Here is a 17,540-nt window from a genome sequence, read left to right on the forward strand (position 1 = left end):
GTCAAATGTGCTAATTGGATGCTTTTATAAACCACTTGCCTCAGGCACTGTAGTGACAGCACTTCAGAGAATACTTTGTGGAATATCATGGTTAAATTCCTCAATCATGTTGTTGTAATAGGAGAAGACTTCAGTTTGTCAGATATGGAATATGAAATTCATGAGATTAAAGCTGATGTCTCAGAAACTGATTTATGTGATATTATTCTGAATGTGTAGCCTCAGAATTATGAGTAGTTAGTCAAATAAATGACTCATGTAGTTAAATAAATCAGTTTAGGTCACCTAGTAACTAATATATATGAAGTTTTTAAATCTGTTAATGTAGACGAGGGACTCAATAATAAAAAGGATACAGCATCATTGATTACAGGTGTTAAAAGGAACGTTAAGAAAGTTTAGAAAATATTTTTGTTTAGCAAATTTAGCAGCAAACAGATAGCAGATTATCTGAGCAGTAAACTTCAAAAACTTATCTCTGGAGATGATGATGTTTAGCATAAATGGATAATGTACAATATGGTTCAGATGTGTATGAGATGAGCAAAGTTGTGAGGTATGAGAAAGACCCACTGTGGATCAATAGCCATGTTAGAAAGTTGCTACAAAAGCAGAGAGAACTTCATCACTGATTTAAGGAAATTCACAGTTTATTGACAAACAGAAGTTGAGCAACGCGACAAACTGCCAAAATACTCAACTCAATCTTCTGAAATTGTTTTGTGGGAGAAGATTGTAATACATTTCCTCCTTTCAATCACTGCAAGAAGACCAAAACTGGGGAATAGGAAATCAACTAAAATTGTTCAAAATAGGAAAGGCGTCTGGGCCTGAAGAGATACCTTTACAATCTGTATCATTGCTGCTCTTTTAACAGCAGTTTATCTTAAGTCACCTTTACTATTTTCAAGAAGGATCATTGGCTGGGAATACATAATTGTGGTATCAGTTATGTTGTAGTGTTATGCAACACATTTCTCACATATTATTGTGACTTTTTTTGGAAAAGAAAAATCTCCTTTATGATAATCAAATTGATTCTACTGAGATCTTGCAAAATTCAGCTCACTCTGTCTGACCATGAGATCCAGAGCACCAGTGACAGTGGAGTTAAAGTTTACACAAAGTTTCTTGACTTCTGGAAAGTATTTGATAAAGTTTCTCATACTTGCTTAGTGGACATAAAACAGGCTTACTAAGTACCAAATCAGCTTTGTGATTGGCTTCAGGACTTCCTAACACATAGAAATTAACAGAGAATTCTTACCATTAATAAAATCATCAGATGTAAAACTGTCTTCTGGAATACCTCAGGTGACTGTTATAAGGCCATTATTCTTCAAATTATATACAAGGTGATTTTGCTAAAGGGGAGAAAACATCAGAAAATGATCCCTCAGAGGATAAGGAGCAAAAAAGGTCATTTGGACATATGGCTGAAAATGCATGGTGTCTGTGCTATAAGGTATTTATTAATTAATCATTTCTGTACAGTACAATGCACTGTATGACATGCTGTGATGACACCACAATTAGACCAGGTGTTTGAAGTGGCCCCCATGAGCCTCTAAGCATGTGCTTGCACGACGCAGCAGTGACTGATGCACACATTCAAATGTGGCATCCTGCAACCAAATGGCGTCACAGCCAGCATGAATGGATTTTCAGATGTCTGCATGTCCGGGATGGGTGCCACATATGCAATTTGTTTCAGGTGCCTCACAGGTAGAAATCTAAATAATTGAGGTCCAGTGAGCTAAATGCACGTAATATTGTAAGATGGTAAAAGATGTTTAAAATTTGAATCTCCCATCCTGATCAGTGAAGTGTTCCTTTTGTTAATTGCAATGTGTTTACCACATGATTCCCATGTTATTGCCCATGGAAGAGAATAAAGTCTGTGGGTTGATCAGTTCATCATTTGCCTCTCTGTATTTGGTGTAGAACAATGTCAGATACAGTGGACTTCATTTTGGAGAAGTGGTTAGTGACAAGCATGTGGCTCCATGAGTGAAAGCACAACAATGAAAATATGAGACAGGTGATGGACAGATTTCGTGAACCATTTGGTAAGGAGCAACCAACTCATCAGACTTTGATTAGTTGGTAGGTGAAAGCCTTTTGCCTGAGAACAAAGCCTGCTGCAGAACTTGGAATTCCAAAGAGTTCAGTGTAACTCCACATAACAATGAACTTAGGCCTGTGGCATTCTGGCCAGTGGCCAGCAAATAACTAATGGACAATGGTGTTGCATATATGGACATTTTGGACAAATAACTGTGTTAGTTACAATGAAATAATTGCATGTGTAAAAGGACTTTCTGGCCACCCTGTAGTAGCCACATTACCCTTTGTACCACCAAAGGCACATCTTCAGCAGAGGAGGCAGGGTCACCTGCAGGAAGTGCAGATATGCCTCACCTCTGAGGCATTGTGATAGGATGACTGGTCCCACAATATGGCCACGAATGATTACCACCCACACATTGATGGTGTGCCACCATCATACCATGGGGATTCTCCATTGCCCCACTTGGATGTTATGAAGGTTGATGATACTGCCCCTTGTAAAAGTAGCCTCATCTGTGAGTATGAAGAATTACAGGAATCGTAGCACCGTGGCGGCATGTGCCATAAACCAGTGACAAAATCGAGGAGGCAAGTCTATATGTAATAAGTCCTGCACACATCATAACTGACACAGATAGTGACAGCTGTCATGGTAAATGTTCCACATGGTCGTCTGGCTTACCCCTTCCCAGTGGGCCACCTGCCTGATGCTGATACTGGTTTCATATTCTATTTTACAGTGTTCAACACTAGTTCCTCCAAGGCCTGTATATGTGCATGGTGTACCTGCCTTTTTTAGTTAGCCATCCCAAAAAAAGTTTGTATCACACAAACAACAAAACATTGTTGGTAGGAATACTGTTCCTGGTACAGTCGTGCTGCCACCCGTCCATTGTCATTTGACTGTTCTTATGTAAAGACCATGTCGGTCTGTTCCTAGTTAGTATACTGGGTCATTGTGTCTCAGCATTGCAGTGAAATGGATGGCCCGTCCTACCAATGTGTGAGTGGACTGCCGTCATGGACAACATTATTGCCCTCTTGAGTGTGAAGCTAAAACACTATTGCAGACAGAACATTATGGGTTGCCTGGTGTGTTCTCAATGTGCTTTGAATCATTGGACACTGTCAAAGATCTTTTATCTCCATTTTCAAGTTAGTGGCCATATGTCCCTATGGCCTGTTTTGCTCTGTATCCCCCCTGGAATCATTTCTTGCAGTTTCTCCCCATTTAACAACTTCCCCAATCATAAATGATCCAGTAGATAATATCAAAAGTTTCATGATGATTTTCACGGCCAATATTGTTTCACGTGGAAAGATTTGTGTGCCATAAGACTGCAACAAAATGCAGGAAGACAAGATCTGCAGAGGATCGACAGTTGTTGCAGGGACTGGCAGTTGACCCTGAACATAAATAAATATAGTATACTGCACATAAATAAGTTGAAATGGCCATAATTGTTCATTTACACCATGAACAATAAGTTATTGACAACAGTAGCGTTTATAAAATATCTAGGATCAACCTAAACTGGAATAACACCATAAAAGTAGTTGAAGGAAAGGCAGGTGCCAGGCTGAGATTCATTGGAGAATCTTAAGGAAATGTAGTTCATCCACATATGAAATTGCTTCCAAAATACATATTTGATCAATTCTTGGATACTTTTCAGTAATTTGGTTCCCTTACAGCATACTATTATGCTTTGAGCACAAGTGATTTCTCTTTATTATTATTATTATTATTATTATTATTATAATATACCAGTGCCTTTCATGTGAAACCACCGATGCTATTGCGAGGGAGAGGCATCTAGTGCTACAGTTAGGTACTTCTATGAATGTAATGTATTGTACCAGTCACTTCCAGTGTTTAAAGCAACATTCGGTGGAGAGATTGTACTACGTGACTGTAGTAAATTGTGATGTTTTTTTCTTTTTTGAATGTAGTGATCATGTTGAGGAGATCATTGACAGTGAAAGTGGATATATCTTAAGTTATGGTAACATAAATTTGAGTTTATGCTGCTGCTGTACTGAGTGGTTCCAAAATGAAACCACTGGAGCAGTATGTACTTTTGTTAGGGCCATGTTTGCTTGTTATTTATAAATATCAGCTTGTGGTCATGCGGTAGCATCCTTGTTTCCCGCGAATACGGTCCTGGGTTTGTTTCCTGTCGGGGTCAGGATTTTCTCTGCCTTGTGATGACTGGGTGTTGTTGTGTTGTCTTCATCATCATCATTCATCCCCATTACAGTTGGAGGAAGGCAATGGCAAACTACCTCCCCTAGGACCTTGCCTAGTACAGTGGTGTGGTTCTCCCGATCGTCCCCTACTCTCCTCGGAGTATGGGACCTCATCATCATCAAGTCATGTTAGACATTATGAGTTCATGGAAGTTTTGAGATGTGGGATAATGTCTAAGAAAAATGCGGTATTGCTTTCAAATATATGTCACAAAAAAGGTTGGTGGTTGTAAACTGTAAGTCCCACGGGCTCCGAAGTTAAACCACAATTTAAAACAATTGGTTGTTTACTTTTTGTCAATTTCTTCTTGTATTTGTTACTTATTATGATGATAAAGGTCAATATTGTGAAAACTTTTAAAATTACTTTTTATGTTGGTGTGACCCAAAGGTTGATAGTGGAGATAGAGAGGAAGAAGAAGAAGAAGAAGAAAAAGAAAAGAGAAAAAAAGGAGCTAAGAGTTCCATCATGGGTTCACTTAATAACTGTGAGAGGCTCATCAAACTCCAGTCACATTCTACATTAGAGGGGTTGTGCATCACAAAGAGGATAAAATTATGCTCCTTTTCCAAGAAAAATCAGGCAATATGTTACTCCATCCCACATACTTCTCACAAAATGACCACTATGAGAAAACAAATTACAGCTCACACAGAAGCCTACCAACAGTCACTCTTCCCATCCATGCATGGTTTGTGAATCAAATAGTAAATTTGGAAGGGGGTTAAGGAAATTATAGTGGTAGCAGAACTGTCTCTTAGACACTATAAGATGGCACTGTTTATAGATGTATGTTTGCGATTCCTTTGAAGAATGGTCCCCTATCTTCTGCCTGTCTATACATATTTTCATCTTCCCAATTTCTCGATAGCTGCCTATTCTGTGTTATTTTGAGATCATAATATCTTTGTTCTACTATCTATCTGCTGTACTGTTCAGACTTTTGGTATAATTGCCAGCCGGTTGTATTTTTTACTGTTCTGCACATGGCCAAGGTGCACTGTTTCCTCAAACTCTCTAGAATTTTAATAGATGTTTTTGGTAAGACTGCTTTTGAAGGCTGCATGCACAAAATGTTTCTGTAATATTTATGTTTATCATTAATGTTAACAGCAGAACTAAATCTTGTAAATTTTATCTATAATTTTTAATACAACCACTTTGGTTGACTGTGTTTGATATAATATGAAAACCGTTTTTCAAGTGTATATTATAATTTGGGAAGTTTTCTTTTTCACTTTGTTGACATATTACTGCTTTTCTTCACTGTCAACCATTAGTGAAAGTTGTGATATAGTGGCAAATTTGCTGTCTGAGAGTCTTTAGCTTATCCCACTACTTGGAGATGCCTTCAGAAGTTCCTGATTAGAAGTACAAAAATTGAAGCTCTCACCTTCAGATAGATCATATGCTGAAAAAAGTTAATTATAAATATTTTATTCTATGATTTGAATTCTATTATCTAAATATATTAGACTTTTATAGCTGTTATGTTTTTGAGCTTTCTTTCTACTCACAGTACTAGTATTTTAACACTGGGGACATGACAGCAGTAAGTAATTTAAGTCTGAATGACAGGAAAAGTGTACTGTTAAATAGTTCTTACTTTTTTGTGATATATGTGGAACTCATTTTACTGTTGTTTTTAAATGTGCCTGATGCCTTCATTGTATTTGTACCTCATTTGAGTAATCTACTTATTCTCCACATTGATTTACTGATACCAAAAATATTCTTCTGCATTTCATCAGGTTTCTGTGATGAGCTACTCGTTTGAAAACATGATGTACCACATTTTGCACCAGAGAATCCCGTACCACTCATTTAAGGATCTGACACTATGGTGGAACCACAGGACACACATTTACCGGCAAGTTATCATTTCCTGTGTACATTTAATTATATGTGCAATTGATCATACATATATATATATTGAATGTATAGTTTCTTCATTATTATCACCAAAATATAGGCAATCTCTTGGAAAGTGAATTCAAAATATTCTGCTGTGTAACATTCAGTAGTGTGTTTCTACATTTTGTGCATTGTAACAAGTTCGGATACTTTTTGGCATATTGTCCACACGGTAATTGAGACATTACTACTCAAGCCTGTCCCATTCTTCTATGGCACCTCTCTTGGAGTTACCTAGTTTTTGAGTGAGATTCTGTGACAAGCACCAGAATTACAAATGTTCAATGAGATTCATGTGTGCAGATACTGCCAGCCATTCCGTTTTGTTAATTCCTGCCTCCTGGAAGGAGGTGCCCAGGACATATGGACACAATGTGATATTGCATTATCATCTTGAAAGACAAACCCATCAGTGAAATGTTGTTGCGCTGGAGAATAGGTTGAGAGCTCCTATCCCAATACTGCACACCTCTCAGTTGCCCTCAGCAGCAATTAGGATGTCTGACATCCGTGTATGATACCTGCCCAAACGGGACTGACTCACATTCCTTCTGAACCTGTGGGACTGCCTGCCTGAGATGTGCCTCAGTACCTGTCTGCCCCAGACTCTTCTACAATGATTGTCAGCCGTCAAACCCTGCACCCGTCAGTGAGTAGAACCACAAACGCGATTCCATTACACATGTTCCCCTGTCCAGTTTGTTTACAGATCACCATGCTTGTACCGTTATTTGTAATGGATGAGTGGCAGCCAAATTAATCTTGTAGTGATGGACATGCACTGTCTTGGTCAGCACAGCCCTCGTAGTTGTCTCTAAAAAAGAAACACATGGTTATGTTGCACTCTCCTAGGTGCTTATGAGTCATAATTTGTAGTTAGTGGTCATCAGCTGCTGTTTTTGACCACAGACAACCATTTCGAGGCAGATCTTCGATGTTTTCTACCTTACAATAGTGGTCGAATATTCAAATGGTGCTTTGGTGTAGACCAATTTGATAGCCAACTTCATATTAAGACAACCGTTCTTGCCGTAAAGTAACAGTGTGCACACACTCTAACCTCGAATGCTCGATAACAGACTGAACAGTGTACGCGTGCCACATTGTACCATTCACAGACGAAGACACAGTGGCACTTCTGAATTAGACTGACAAATAGTGTTTACTTTTACATCAATAACACAGGTGGCTGTAGACAGTAGTTTCATATGGTCAAAAGGGTAGAAAATAGTTTCTGATCAAATCAACTACCGTATGGAAAATTGTGAGGATGGTGCAAAATTTTGTTTGAGCAGTATAGTTGACAGGCACAGGTATATACTGTTTCATGCAGAGCAGTAATTGAATCTCTGGTCCAGAAAAGCTCTCTTAGCTGATGAGGGCTCTGCAGATTGCAATGATAATGTATTATTGACATAACTTGAGACACCAACACAGCAAACAGTGAGAAGACCTGGTGCCAATCTACAATTTCCAAAACACATCTCTTTTTAGTGAGTACATTTCTCTCTTTCCAAGGGATAAAGTCACAGGTCAGTGAAATGTTCCCCTCCTTTTTACTCCTCAGTGTGTCTGTCCTCTAACCACATCTATGGTATTCGACATGCCACACATGCCTCTTCCTTCATACCAAGTAGTGAGCACCTCAGAGAGCCCAATTTTTGTTGACTAGGTATGATTTTGACAAAATTGGTGTTCCTAAACTGCAGTCTAAGGAGTACCACCAGTTCTATGGTGGAATTTCATGAGTTGTAAGCAGTGAGGAACTTTGCCTAACCTCCTGAATCGTGAGGTTAATATAACTTCTGTACAAAAAACTCAACTTCGAGGTGTGCTACATGCCAAGAACGTTGATGGTTGTTTGGGCAATACAGTCATTACTGGACAATCACTGGGGAACTTATGATATACCAGTTGTATAAGCCTTACCCAAGCAAGGGGAGTACTATCTGGGTGGACAATTAGCTCGCTAACTGCTCCTGGGGTACCAGTGGATCGCACAGCAACTTCAGATGCTGGCCTGGTGGGCATTATTAAAACCCAACAACAAAGACAGCACATGTGCCTGAGAAGTCTGTACTTCCAGTAGCACACCAAGTCCTGTAGTAAATAACATATAGCTTGTGAAATGTGTGGAAGATACGTTTTAGAAATTTTCACCTTACTTCATTCGTAAAGCATTGGAAAGATTTAGAGGGAAACTTAAACCATCAAGAGGCTTCGTAACACCACACTCCTGGCCGAAACATTGCACTCTGCTGTAGTAAACAAGCTGTTACAAGCCAAATCACCTGGATAGTATACCATAAACAGTGAACTGCACACTGGTCTAAATTACAATAAAGCTTTTGTAAGCTGCAAAGGTGTCATTAATGTTAATGTCAGAGAATTGGAACAGGAATGGGAAGGTGAAGGTGTCACCAAATGACAGGAAATCTTTACGAGCATAAATTGTGAGCTGAATACTACAGCAGCGTTTATTCTTCCAGTCACTGCATTAAAATTGACGAAGTATATAGCAGTAGGCTTTATTCACTTTAAAGGTAAGTCCAGTGTACATATCAGAAATACCATGGTGTATAAAGAAGAGACAATGTATGAAAGAAGTGGCACAGCTGACCACATATCAGGTGCTCAGTGCACTGTTCTACATGTGTGTGTGAATTACTCGTGAAACTATCCAATTCAGAAACAGAGAGAAGTCACACACCTAAGCAATGAAGCAGTCTGTACCAAAGACAAGTGTTAGCATCTGGAGATTGACACCTGATCAGAGCATAACAACCTGCACCTGCAAAGACAGCTGCAAAGCTGAGCCACTGACCAAACAGTCCTACCAGTCTCCCCAAAACCTAAGCATGGTCAAAGAGCAACAGTCCAAAAGATCTGCTACAGAACAGATAAATTGTGCAATTTCAGTTATATCTGATGGATCAGATAATGATCCTTTATTCAGTAGTATGAACAGTGTGTCTAAGGCTACGACCTAAGTGCAGCATGGCCGGGTGTGGACATAACGCTCTTTGATGTTAGAACATAAGCCAACACTGTAGTGTCCTGAGTAGCTGTTCTTTGTTCATCAGTGTATAGTAGCATTCTCCAGAGCTCAGGCAAACAATGGTGAAAGAAGGTCAAACTTCCTGACAGTAGGCTTTATTCTCTTTAAAGGTAAGCCCAGTGTACTTCCTGACTCACAAGCAAAGGAGTTTCCTCAAATGAAGTATTGTTATGTCCACCTAAAATGTTACAAACCATGGACTTAAAAGTTAAATCTGGAAAGTATTCCGTCTTAAAGTTTATTAAATCTCAAAATACTCTGTGCTTCTTTAGGAGGCAAGGTGGAGATCTGCTCCAACATTGGCACATAACTTTGAAATAAGTCACACCCAGCATTAAACTGTAGTCCTTCATGTGGATCCCAAAAGGACATATTGTTTGCAGGAGACTTACTGAAGAGTCATTCCATTGGTGGACAAGCAATGTTATGGCAAACAGGTGTCTGTAGTGCCGACATTGTTTTATAGGAGACTGTAGTCCTTCACTGTGTGCCAGACTGAGACCTGGACTCTGGACCTTTTTCTTTCACAGACAAGTGCTCTACTGACTGACCTATCCAAGCACAACTGACAACCTGTCCTCACAGATTTACTTCCAGTAGTACGCCATCTCCTACCTTCCAAACTTCACAGCAGCTCTCCTGTGAATCTCACAAAACTAGCACTCCTGGAAGAAAGGATATTTTGGACACATGGCTTAGCCACAGCCACACACAGTTTCGTCACCTCCAGGCTGTGACTAAGCCACATCTCTGCAATATCCTTTCTTGTAGGAGTGCTAGTCTTGCAAGGTTCGCTGAAAAGCTCCTGTACAGTTTGGTAGGTAAGAGACGAGGTACTGGCGGAAGTAAAACTGTGAGGACAGGTCGTGAGTTGTGTTTGGGTAGCTCAGTTAGCAGAGCACTTGGCTGTGAAAGGTAAAGGTACTGAATTCAAGTCTCAGTCTGGCCCACAGTTTTAATCTGCCAGGAAGTTGCATATCAGCACACACTCTGCTGCAGAATGAAAAAATTTCTTTCTGAATGAAAGAAGTTATTTCAGTCAAAGCATGTCTCGTGCTCGAAAAGAAAAGAAAAAGAGAGAGAGAGAGAGAGAGAGAGAGAGAGAGAGAGAGAGAGAGAGAGAGAGAGAGAGAGAGAGAGAGAGAGAACTGAATGCGCATTTGGAATTTTGTGTGCTAAATGGCACACATTAGGAAAACCATTAGAGACAAATCTGCAAAATGTATGTTGTATAATCAAAACAGTATGTCTTTTACATTACATGATTAGCTAATGCAATGGAAATAGTGACCCACATTACTGTATGATTGTAAACAGCACAGAAACTGTAAGGCAATAAATTTGTGAGACATGTTTCTGAATTACTTGTGTCAGAATTGAATGACATAATAAAAATGTTTACTTACCATCAGTATTAAGTTTCATTACTATTTAACTCCATATCCTCCTTCCAATTGACCTATTTCCATACAGAGAATGAGTAGGTTGCCAAAAGTGTTGGCTTTTCTTGTACCATTGTTAGAATTTCTTCAAAGGACATAGCTCACTGCTCGCTGCATGCTTGAGGAACACAAACTGGATTGTGGTGTGTGAGCATGCTCCACTGGACATTGTTATTGCTGATTGCACACTCCTTCCAAAACACTTGGTGCCAAGTCACTTGTGTGTTCTCAAACAAGTTTGTGTTACACACTGCATAGGAAACACCATTCAATGCTGTCCACCCTGCTCCACTCAGACCACAGTTTAAGAGAACCAACAAGTCCCTCAAGTAGCCTCCCCCTCTCTTCTTGAACCCTCCACAAACACCTCACTTCAGAAGAATGAAAGGAGGAAAGAAAGAGAAAGATGTTGCGAGTAAGGAGGCTTTCATACAACTGTGGAACAATAGTAGATTCACACATGTGGAACAACTACAACTCCTAACACAGGGAAGATCGGTGTGCATATGTCTGACAATTTTAAATGTTGTGATGCTCCCGTGCTATTTGGTTACAGACCCTACAAGAAGAACAATCTTAGCTGGGAGAGAGACTGAGTAGTAGTGCCAGTTTTTGTAAACTCTGTCAACCACACTTTGTCTCTACCCCTCACCACTGGTTTACGAGCAGTCATTGTGTCAGTGTGTGTGTATCACAAGTTGAGAAAATGTTTCCTCTTCCTACTCCTACATGAAGTTTTAGACCAAGAGCTTCTCACAACTCATGCATTTCCCCAAACCATTCTTCCTGTGTGAGGATTTTAATGTACTTGGTGTGCAGTTGTGTTCAGAGATTACCTGCCACAGGGGTAGTGTGAGTTAGAGCCTCATAGTATCTCTCCATACATGGATGTTAAACAGGGAACAGATCACAGTTTTCAGCACTGCAACAGGTTTACTTGGTCCTATCAATCTCCCAGTATTCTGTCCAGCCCTCACACACTGCTCAGTGCTAAGTGTTCAACGATTTCCACTCTATAGTGGCCACTTCCCAATTTTGATACACCTGTCAGGAAGAGCAATGCCTGAAACAAAGCCATGACAACTGATGCTGAGTTAGGCAAACTGGATGCTGCATATCCAATTTGCTGTGACTGGACAGCATCACAGCACTAAGGAGAGGGTGGATCACAGTAGCAATGTGATCCACCATACCACTGAAGCATTCATACCCCAGTCTTCAGGCCAGCTACAAAGACCTCCTTTCTCCAGTAGAGTGAGGGCAAAATATCACTGAACTATTTGAGATGGCAAGGAGATATTGAGGTAACAGTTCCTAAACATCATAAATGGATGTACTAAAAATACAGTTGGATGGGAGTCCATCAGGACAATTTCTGGACAAGGAACATGATGTTCAGTTGTTGCTGGAATGCAAAATGGGATTTTCCAGGCATATTGCAGAGAGTGACAGAACATTTTGCTAGAGTAACTGCCATCACCAGTCAGGACATGATTTATTTATTAAAGTGACCGGTTTCAACCACTAATGTGGTCATCTTCAGACCATTGAGTAGGAACCTCTTTCTGCTGGAGAATCACTACTATCACGAGTAGTGATTCTCCAGTAGAAAGAGGTTCCTACTCGATGGTCTGAAATGACCACAGTGGTGGTTGAAACCAGTCGCCTTAATAAATAAATCGTGATCAAGACTGTTTTTAATGGTAAATATTTGTAACACATTGATCACTGTCACTCCCATAATGTATTCAAAAGTAATTAATTAATGGTACCTGTTTCTTGGTGTGTCACCTTGCTCACCTTTGATCCTAATTAGTCTTCTGAAACAAAAATGAGTATCATCAATGTATTGAATTATAAGGCAAAACCATCAGACAAAAATATTGGTAGAAGTATGTTTCAAGATTTTATTTGAGTGACAGACCCATCATAGTGACTTAAAGATGAAGATTTTGTCCGTGTTATATAAATCGTTATTAACCTGAAAGTGGTAACTGTTTCCAGCTGAGAGAGAGAGAGAGAGAGAGAGAGAGAGAGAGAGAGAGAGAGAGAGAGAGAAAGAGAGAGAGAGAGAGAGAGACAGATAGATCAAGCTCATGTAGGACTACAATAAAAATTTACAGAAATGAGAAACAGAAGCATTTTGTACTTCAGGTTGTATCCAAGTATCACCATTAGTTTCCCAGGCATAAAAGAAGACTATATGAAAGAATACTAATTTAAAAATAAAATAAAATGTGATTTTGTCATTACATTTGCCTCACTAATGTGTTACACTAGGTTTATAGGGTATATATTTAAAGTGAAGAAAGCAATATTAACAATTAAGTTGAATATAATGAGGTTATTGGCTAATAAGGTGTTTCTGTATATTTTTTTACCATAAACATTATGTTTATGCAAAATGTTATTGTTTCCAAATGTAGTGGGTGGGGGGGGGGGGGGGGGGGGGGGCACCTGTTTTTCCTTTCCCTATTGAGCCCAAATCACACACAAATCAAGTTGTATGCAGTGGAACCAAAAAGGAAAAAATCAGAATTGGAAAATAAGAGCCACTCTAACATGGAGACAACAGTGTGGCAAATCAACTACAGTTTATCTTCAGATAACCTAAATGGAAGATTTGTTTTAGCCTCATCTGACATTAGGATTGTATCAGAGTTGTCCTTTGCATGGTGGTTTCTTTTACATGCCGTTTGAACAACAGTGGAGCAGATGGCTAACCACCACCTCATGTCGACTCTAGAAACTGAGGAGCTTCATACATTTTACTCTTTATTGCATGATCCTGCTATTGTCTGGCAATATGGAAAATGTTATCCTCTGCCAAATATATTTGTAATAATTCCAGCTTTCAGAAAAGGTCATGAATAAGGTATACCTATGCAATAATAGTCTTTCCATTGCTCAGCGTAAACTTTAGTTTGATTATAGACTCTGAGATGCAATATTTTGATGATGTCAGATCTGCACTATTCAGTTTTAATGTCAGCTCTTACCTCATGCAAGCACTATACCTGTTCGAGGCAAATATGCTATACAAGATCTCATAAACCAATAAGTCTGGAACGATGCCAATAATTATTCACCTACATCATACCATTGTTTTACAGTTATTGTATGTTTCTACAGTAACAGATTCTTCTCTTGACACATCAGCTTGTTAACATAGCTCTTGTTGCTAGCTTGTTCCTTCTACCCCTCTTCTTGCTTCAATATTACCACAATTTTTATATTATACAATTTTGACAAGATGCATTAATATTTGCCGAAATGTTAAAATTTTTTCTTATATACACATATAAATTAAACTCCCCAGCTCCTTTTTCCCATCTGTAATGAAGAGTAATCTCAGGAACTACAGCAGGGATTTTGATACAGTTATCACTAATAGATAGTGTGATTCACAAGTAAGGTTTATATTTATAATTTCTTACCACTATGTCAGTCAAATCATCCGGCCATAGATGCTTAGTCGGGTCCTGTGACTTGTTCGCATAATAATTTATAAAACTATATGTTACAAGTTGTGGGGATTTTCACTTTGTACTTTGTCTCAAAGCATACACATGACAAAGTTCAAGAAATTACACACCTTCCTTAAACAACCATTCTTGACTAAACCATTCATAGCTCCAGAAAGTATGGATCCAGATTTGATAAAGATATATATATATTAACAAAGTTTGTGTTAAATAAAGAGTGTTATGGGCTTGCTGGTGGTTCAGGCATGCCACTTTTCAACCTCTGAATAATGTATATATAAGGACAACTCATTGTATTTTATAACCGCTTCCATGGAGATTTACACACAGCAAAATGTTATGTTAAAAGATCAACAACAGTCCCACAACAATACATCAAAAAGGTGTGATGGTCATTTAGCAGTATAGACCTTCACAGTCTTTTTTACAATGTAGCCATGGCACTGTCAGTGAGCATCATACAAGAAAAACAAGTATTACTTCTTTGTCATCAGAGGGAGTGAAACTTCCTGAAATCTACATCAGAATATAGATTGATTATGAAGACAGTTGCTTAAGTAGCCTCCTTAGGTGAATGATCAGTGCAGCTGACTGCCATGCGAGGGCCCATGTTCGATTTCCGGTTGCCTCGCAGATTTTTTCCACTAGTGAACTGCGTGCTTTGTTGTCAACATCATCATCAATGTTCAAGTTGCCATAGTGGTGTAAAATAAAAAGACTTGCAGTAGGTGGGCGAACACCTCTAATGAGGTCTCCTGGCCAATAATGCCATATGATCATTTCATTTAAATAAAGGCAAGTATGTTAATATATTGAAAGCTTAAAAAACTGAAACAGCAGAGGGATAAGACCAGTATTTTTGTAAACTAAGACAGTGGCACGCCAGATCAGTCGGCAATAGGAAAATATTTAACTGATAAGTACTGTGGCTGCTGTCCAATGATCCCAGGGGTATGCATTTCAGACAATGCCTAAGTAGCCTTTGGACCAATATACACATGAAGGAGATTCCTTTCTCTATTGCAGTGTGACAGAAAATGAGTTCTGCATGCATGTTATGAGCCAGAAAATAAGAAACAATCAGTGGAGTGCGGGCATACATCATTTACCATCACAAAATCTTCAAGCCATTGGCAACCAATTGGAAAACATACACATTATTGTTTGGGATTCCAAGTAACTTATAATTGTTCACATCCAGGAGCAGATTCAAACTGTGAGTAGACAGTTGTACCTTGCCATGTGACCAAAACACTGGTGACTTCTCTTATAAGGAGTGCTGCTACTCCGTTACAAAACAGATTTTTATATGGCTGTTCTTAATAAGGGTACGCTATTTGTTCCAAATTCAAGCTCTTGAGACATCTACCATACTGCTTGGACATGGTGCCATCAGATTTTTCACTTCTTTGCAGTGTTACCAAATATTTGTGGGACTCAAGTTTTGCAGAGGATGAAGAGGTCACATAGTTGATGCAAAAATGGTTACAAGCCACACCAAAAAGCTTTTTTTTCTTTAATTAATGGGCAGGTGAATCAAGTGTGTTGCAAAGCAAGCTAGGAGGGTCATTTCAAAAGTTGTGCACATGGTAAGATGGAATTGAAGAAAATATTTTATTTTACAAAATGCTTTTACAGGCCTTCAGTATATTTCCATTCTTGCTTATGACAACTTTCTAACATTTTGGTATCTTTTGTATTCTGAATAGGTCACTTTCATTGTTCAGCTGTCTCATTGCTCAGGTCACCTCACTGGAAGCTTCATCAAATGTATAAAAATGTTTGCTTTGGAGTTGTTCATTCAATTTGGGAAACAAATCAAAGTTTGCTGTACTTATATCAGCACTATATGTTGGGTGGGGAAGTATTTCCCTTCCATATTTGTCTGTCATTTCTCTCACTGGTAGGACAGTATGCTGTCTTCCATTATCGTGTAAAATGAAGATACCAGCTCCTGGCAGTGAGGCCTTCTTTGACGCATTTTCATTGCAAAACATTTTGCAGAAACTACTTGCAGTATGTACCTGTTACAGATGTCCCCTGGGACACTCTATTTGCAGTTATGACTCTATTCATGTCATACACAAAGATCATCATTAGTTTCACCTTTTCTTGTTGGCAGCAGAATTTTTTTAGCCGTGGAGAGCTGCAAATTTTTGATTATAACAACTGAGGCTTCAGTTCTGGCTCAAAATCCCATATCCAGGTTTCATTAAGTGCAACATTCCTTCCCAGAAACTGTTGTCCTTCTGTTTGGTAATGTTGAGACAATTTTTCTGCACTTCTTTTGCAACCTGCTTTCTTCTCTTTGTTCAGATCATGCATAATCCATCTGGTAATAGCTTTTCTCTTCTTTAACATTTCAATTATGATTCTATGAACTGAAGTGTTTATCATCAGTCCTTTCTCAAAATGTCATTAACATATAGCCTTAGAGGTATAATCTTTTGCAGTTGATGGCCTTCTACTTCTTGGGTTGCCCTCAGTGCTTACCCAACCTTCATGGAAATGAGCAGTCCACCTTGATAGTGTGCTGTGATCCCCTACACTATTCCTGCACACCCCTCTCAAAGCTTTGTAAATTTGGGTTGGATCTTTCCACATAGCAATTCGATTTTGAAGTAGCAACACTGGTCACTGTGTGTAAACCAATGTGACTCAGTTTCAAACTGAATTACTCACAACACAGTTACGTGAACCAGCAAAGACCTATATGACTGTCACGCCCAAATTCTCACTCACAGCTGATAATTTAAACTTGACGAAGGTACCTTAATGCTCGCACATGTGCAGTGTGCAATACTTTTGAAATGAACCTCATGTGTTGAGAAATTTGACAACAAACATTGCTGTACTTATTCTAATATAAAAAGAATGTGGTAAAATTACTGTTATTTAATGATTAATCCTCATAAATTATACACTTGATATAAATTGAATTAGAGACAACTATGGTGTAGGCACCTCTGTTACCATGACAAACGAAATATTGTGAATTGTGATTTATTAGTCCCATAACATACACTTACAAATCATGTGATTGTGGTGCAGGAGACATGTCAAAAATTACAAACTAGAATCTAATATTAATTTTTTAAACTATATTTAGTCTATGTAGCAATATTGATATTTTCTTATTTTCCAGCATAGGTAAATATATTTCTTGATAATGAACAATTTGCTTTTTTCACAATATAATGCTAATTAGCGGTTGGATTCTGCTCAAATTATCAGTTCATCTTCCATGAACTCTTCTAATGAGTAATAACATTTGTGTATAAGAATTTCATGTAACTTCTTTTTCTTGTATCCCTAGTTCC

The 17,540-nt window shown here is 38.7% G+C and overlaps 1 protein-coding gene across 2 annotated transcripts in view; it reads left to right on the plus strand.

Annotated features, from left to right (window-relative positions):
• LOC126298532 (DNA polymerase zeta catalytic subunit) overlaps nt 1-17,540 on the plus strand; it is a 214,151-nt gene that overhangs the window by 143,169 nt on the left and 53,442 nt on the right. For both annotated transcript variants that reach the window (XM_049989893.1, XM_049989894.1), the window contains exon 18: nt 6,073-6,191. In XM_049989893.1, the coding sequence (XP_049845850.1) occupies nt 6,073-6,191 (119 nt within the window). The remainder of the gene's footprint in view (nt 1-6,072; nt 6,192-17,540) is intronic.

The sequence above is a fragment of the Schistocerca gregaria genome, chromosome X (assembly GCF_023897955.1).
Source record: "Schistocerca gregaria isolate iqSchGreg1 chromosome X, iqSchGreg1.2, whole genome shotgun sequence".
Lineage (NCBI taxonomy): Eukaryota > Metazoa > Arthropoda > Insecta > Orthoptera > Acrididae > Schistocerca > Schistocerca gregaria.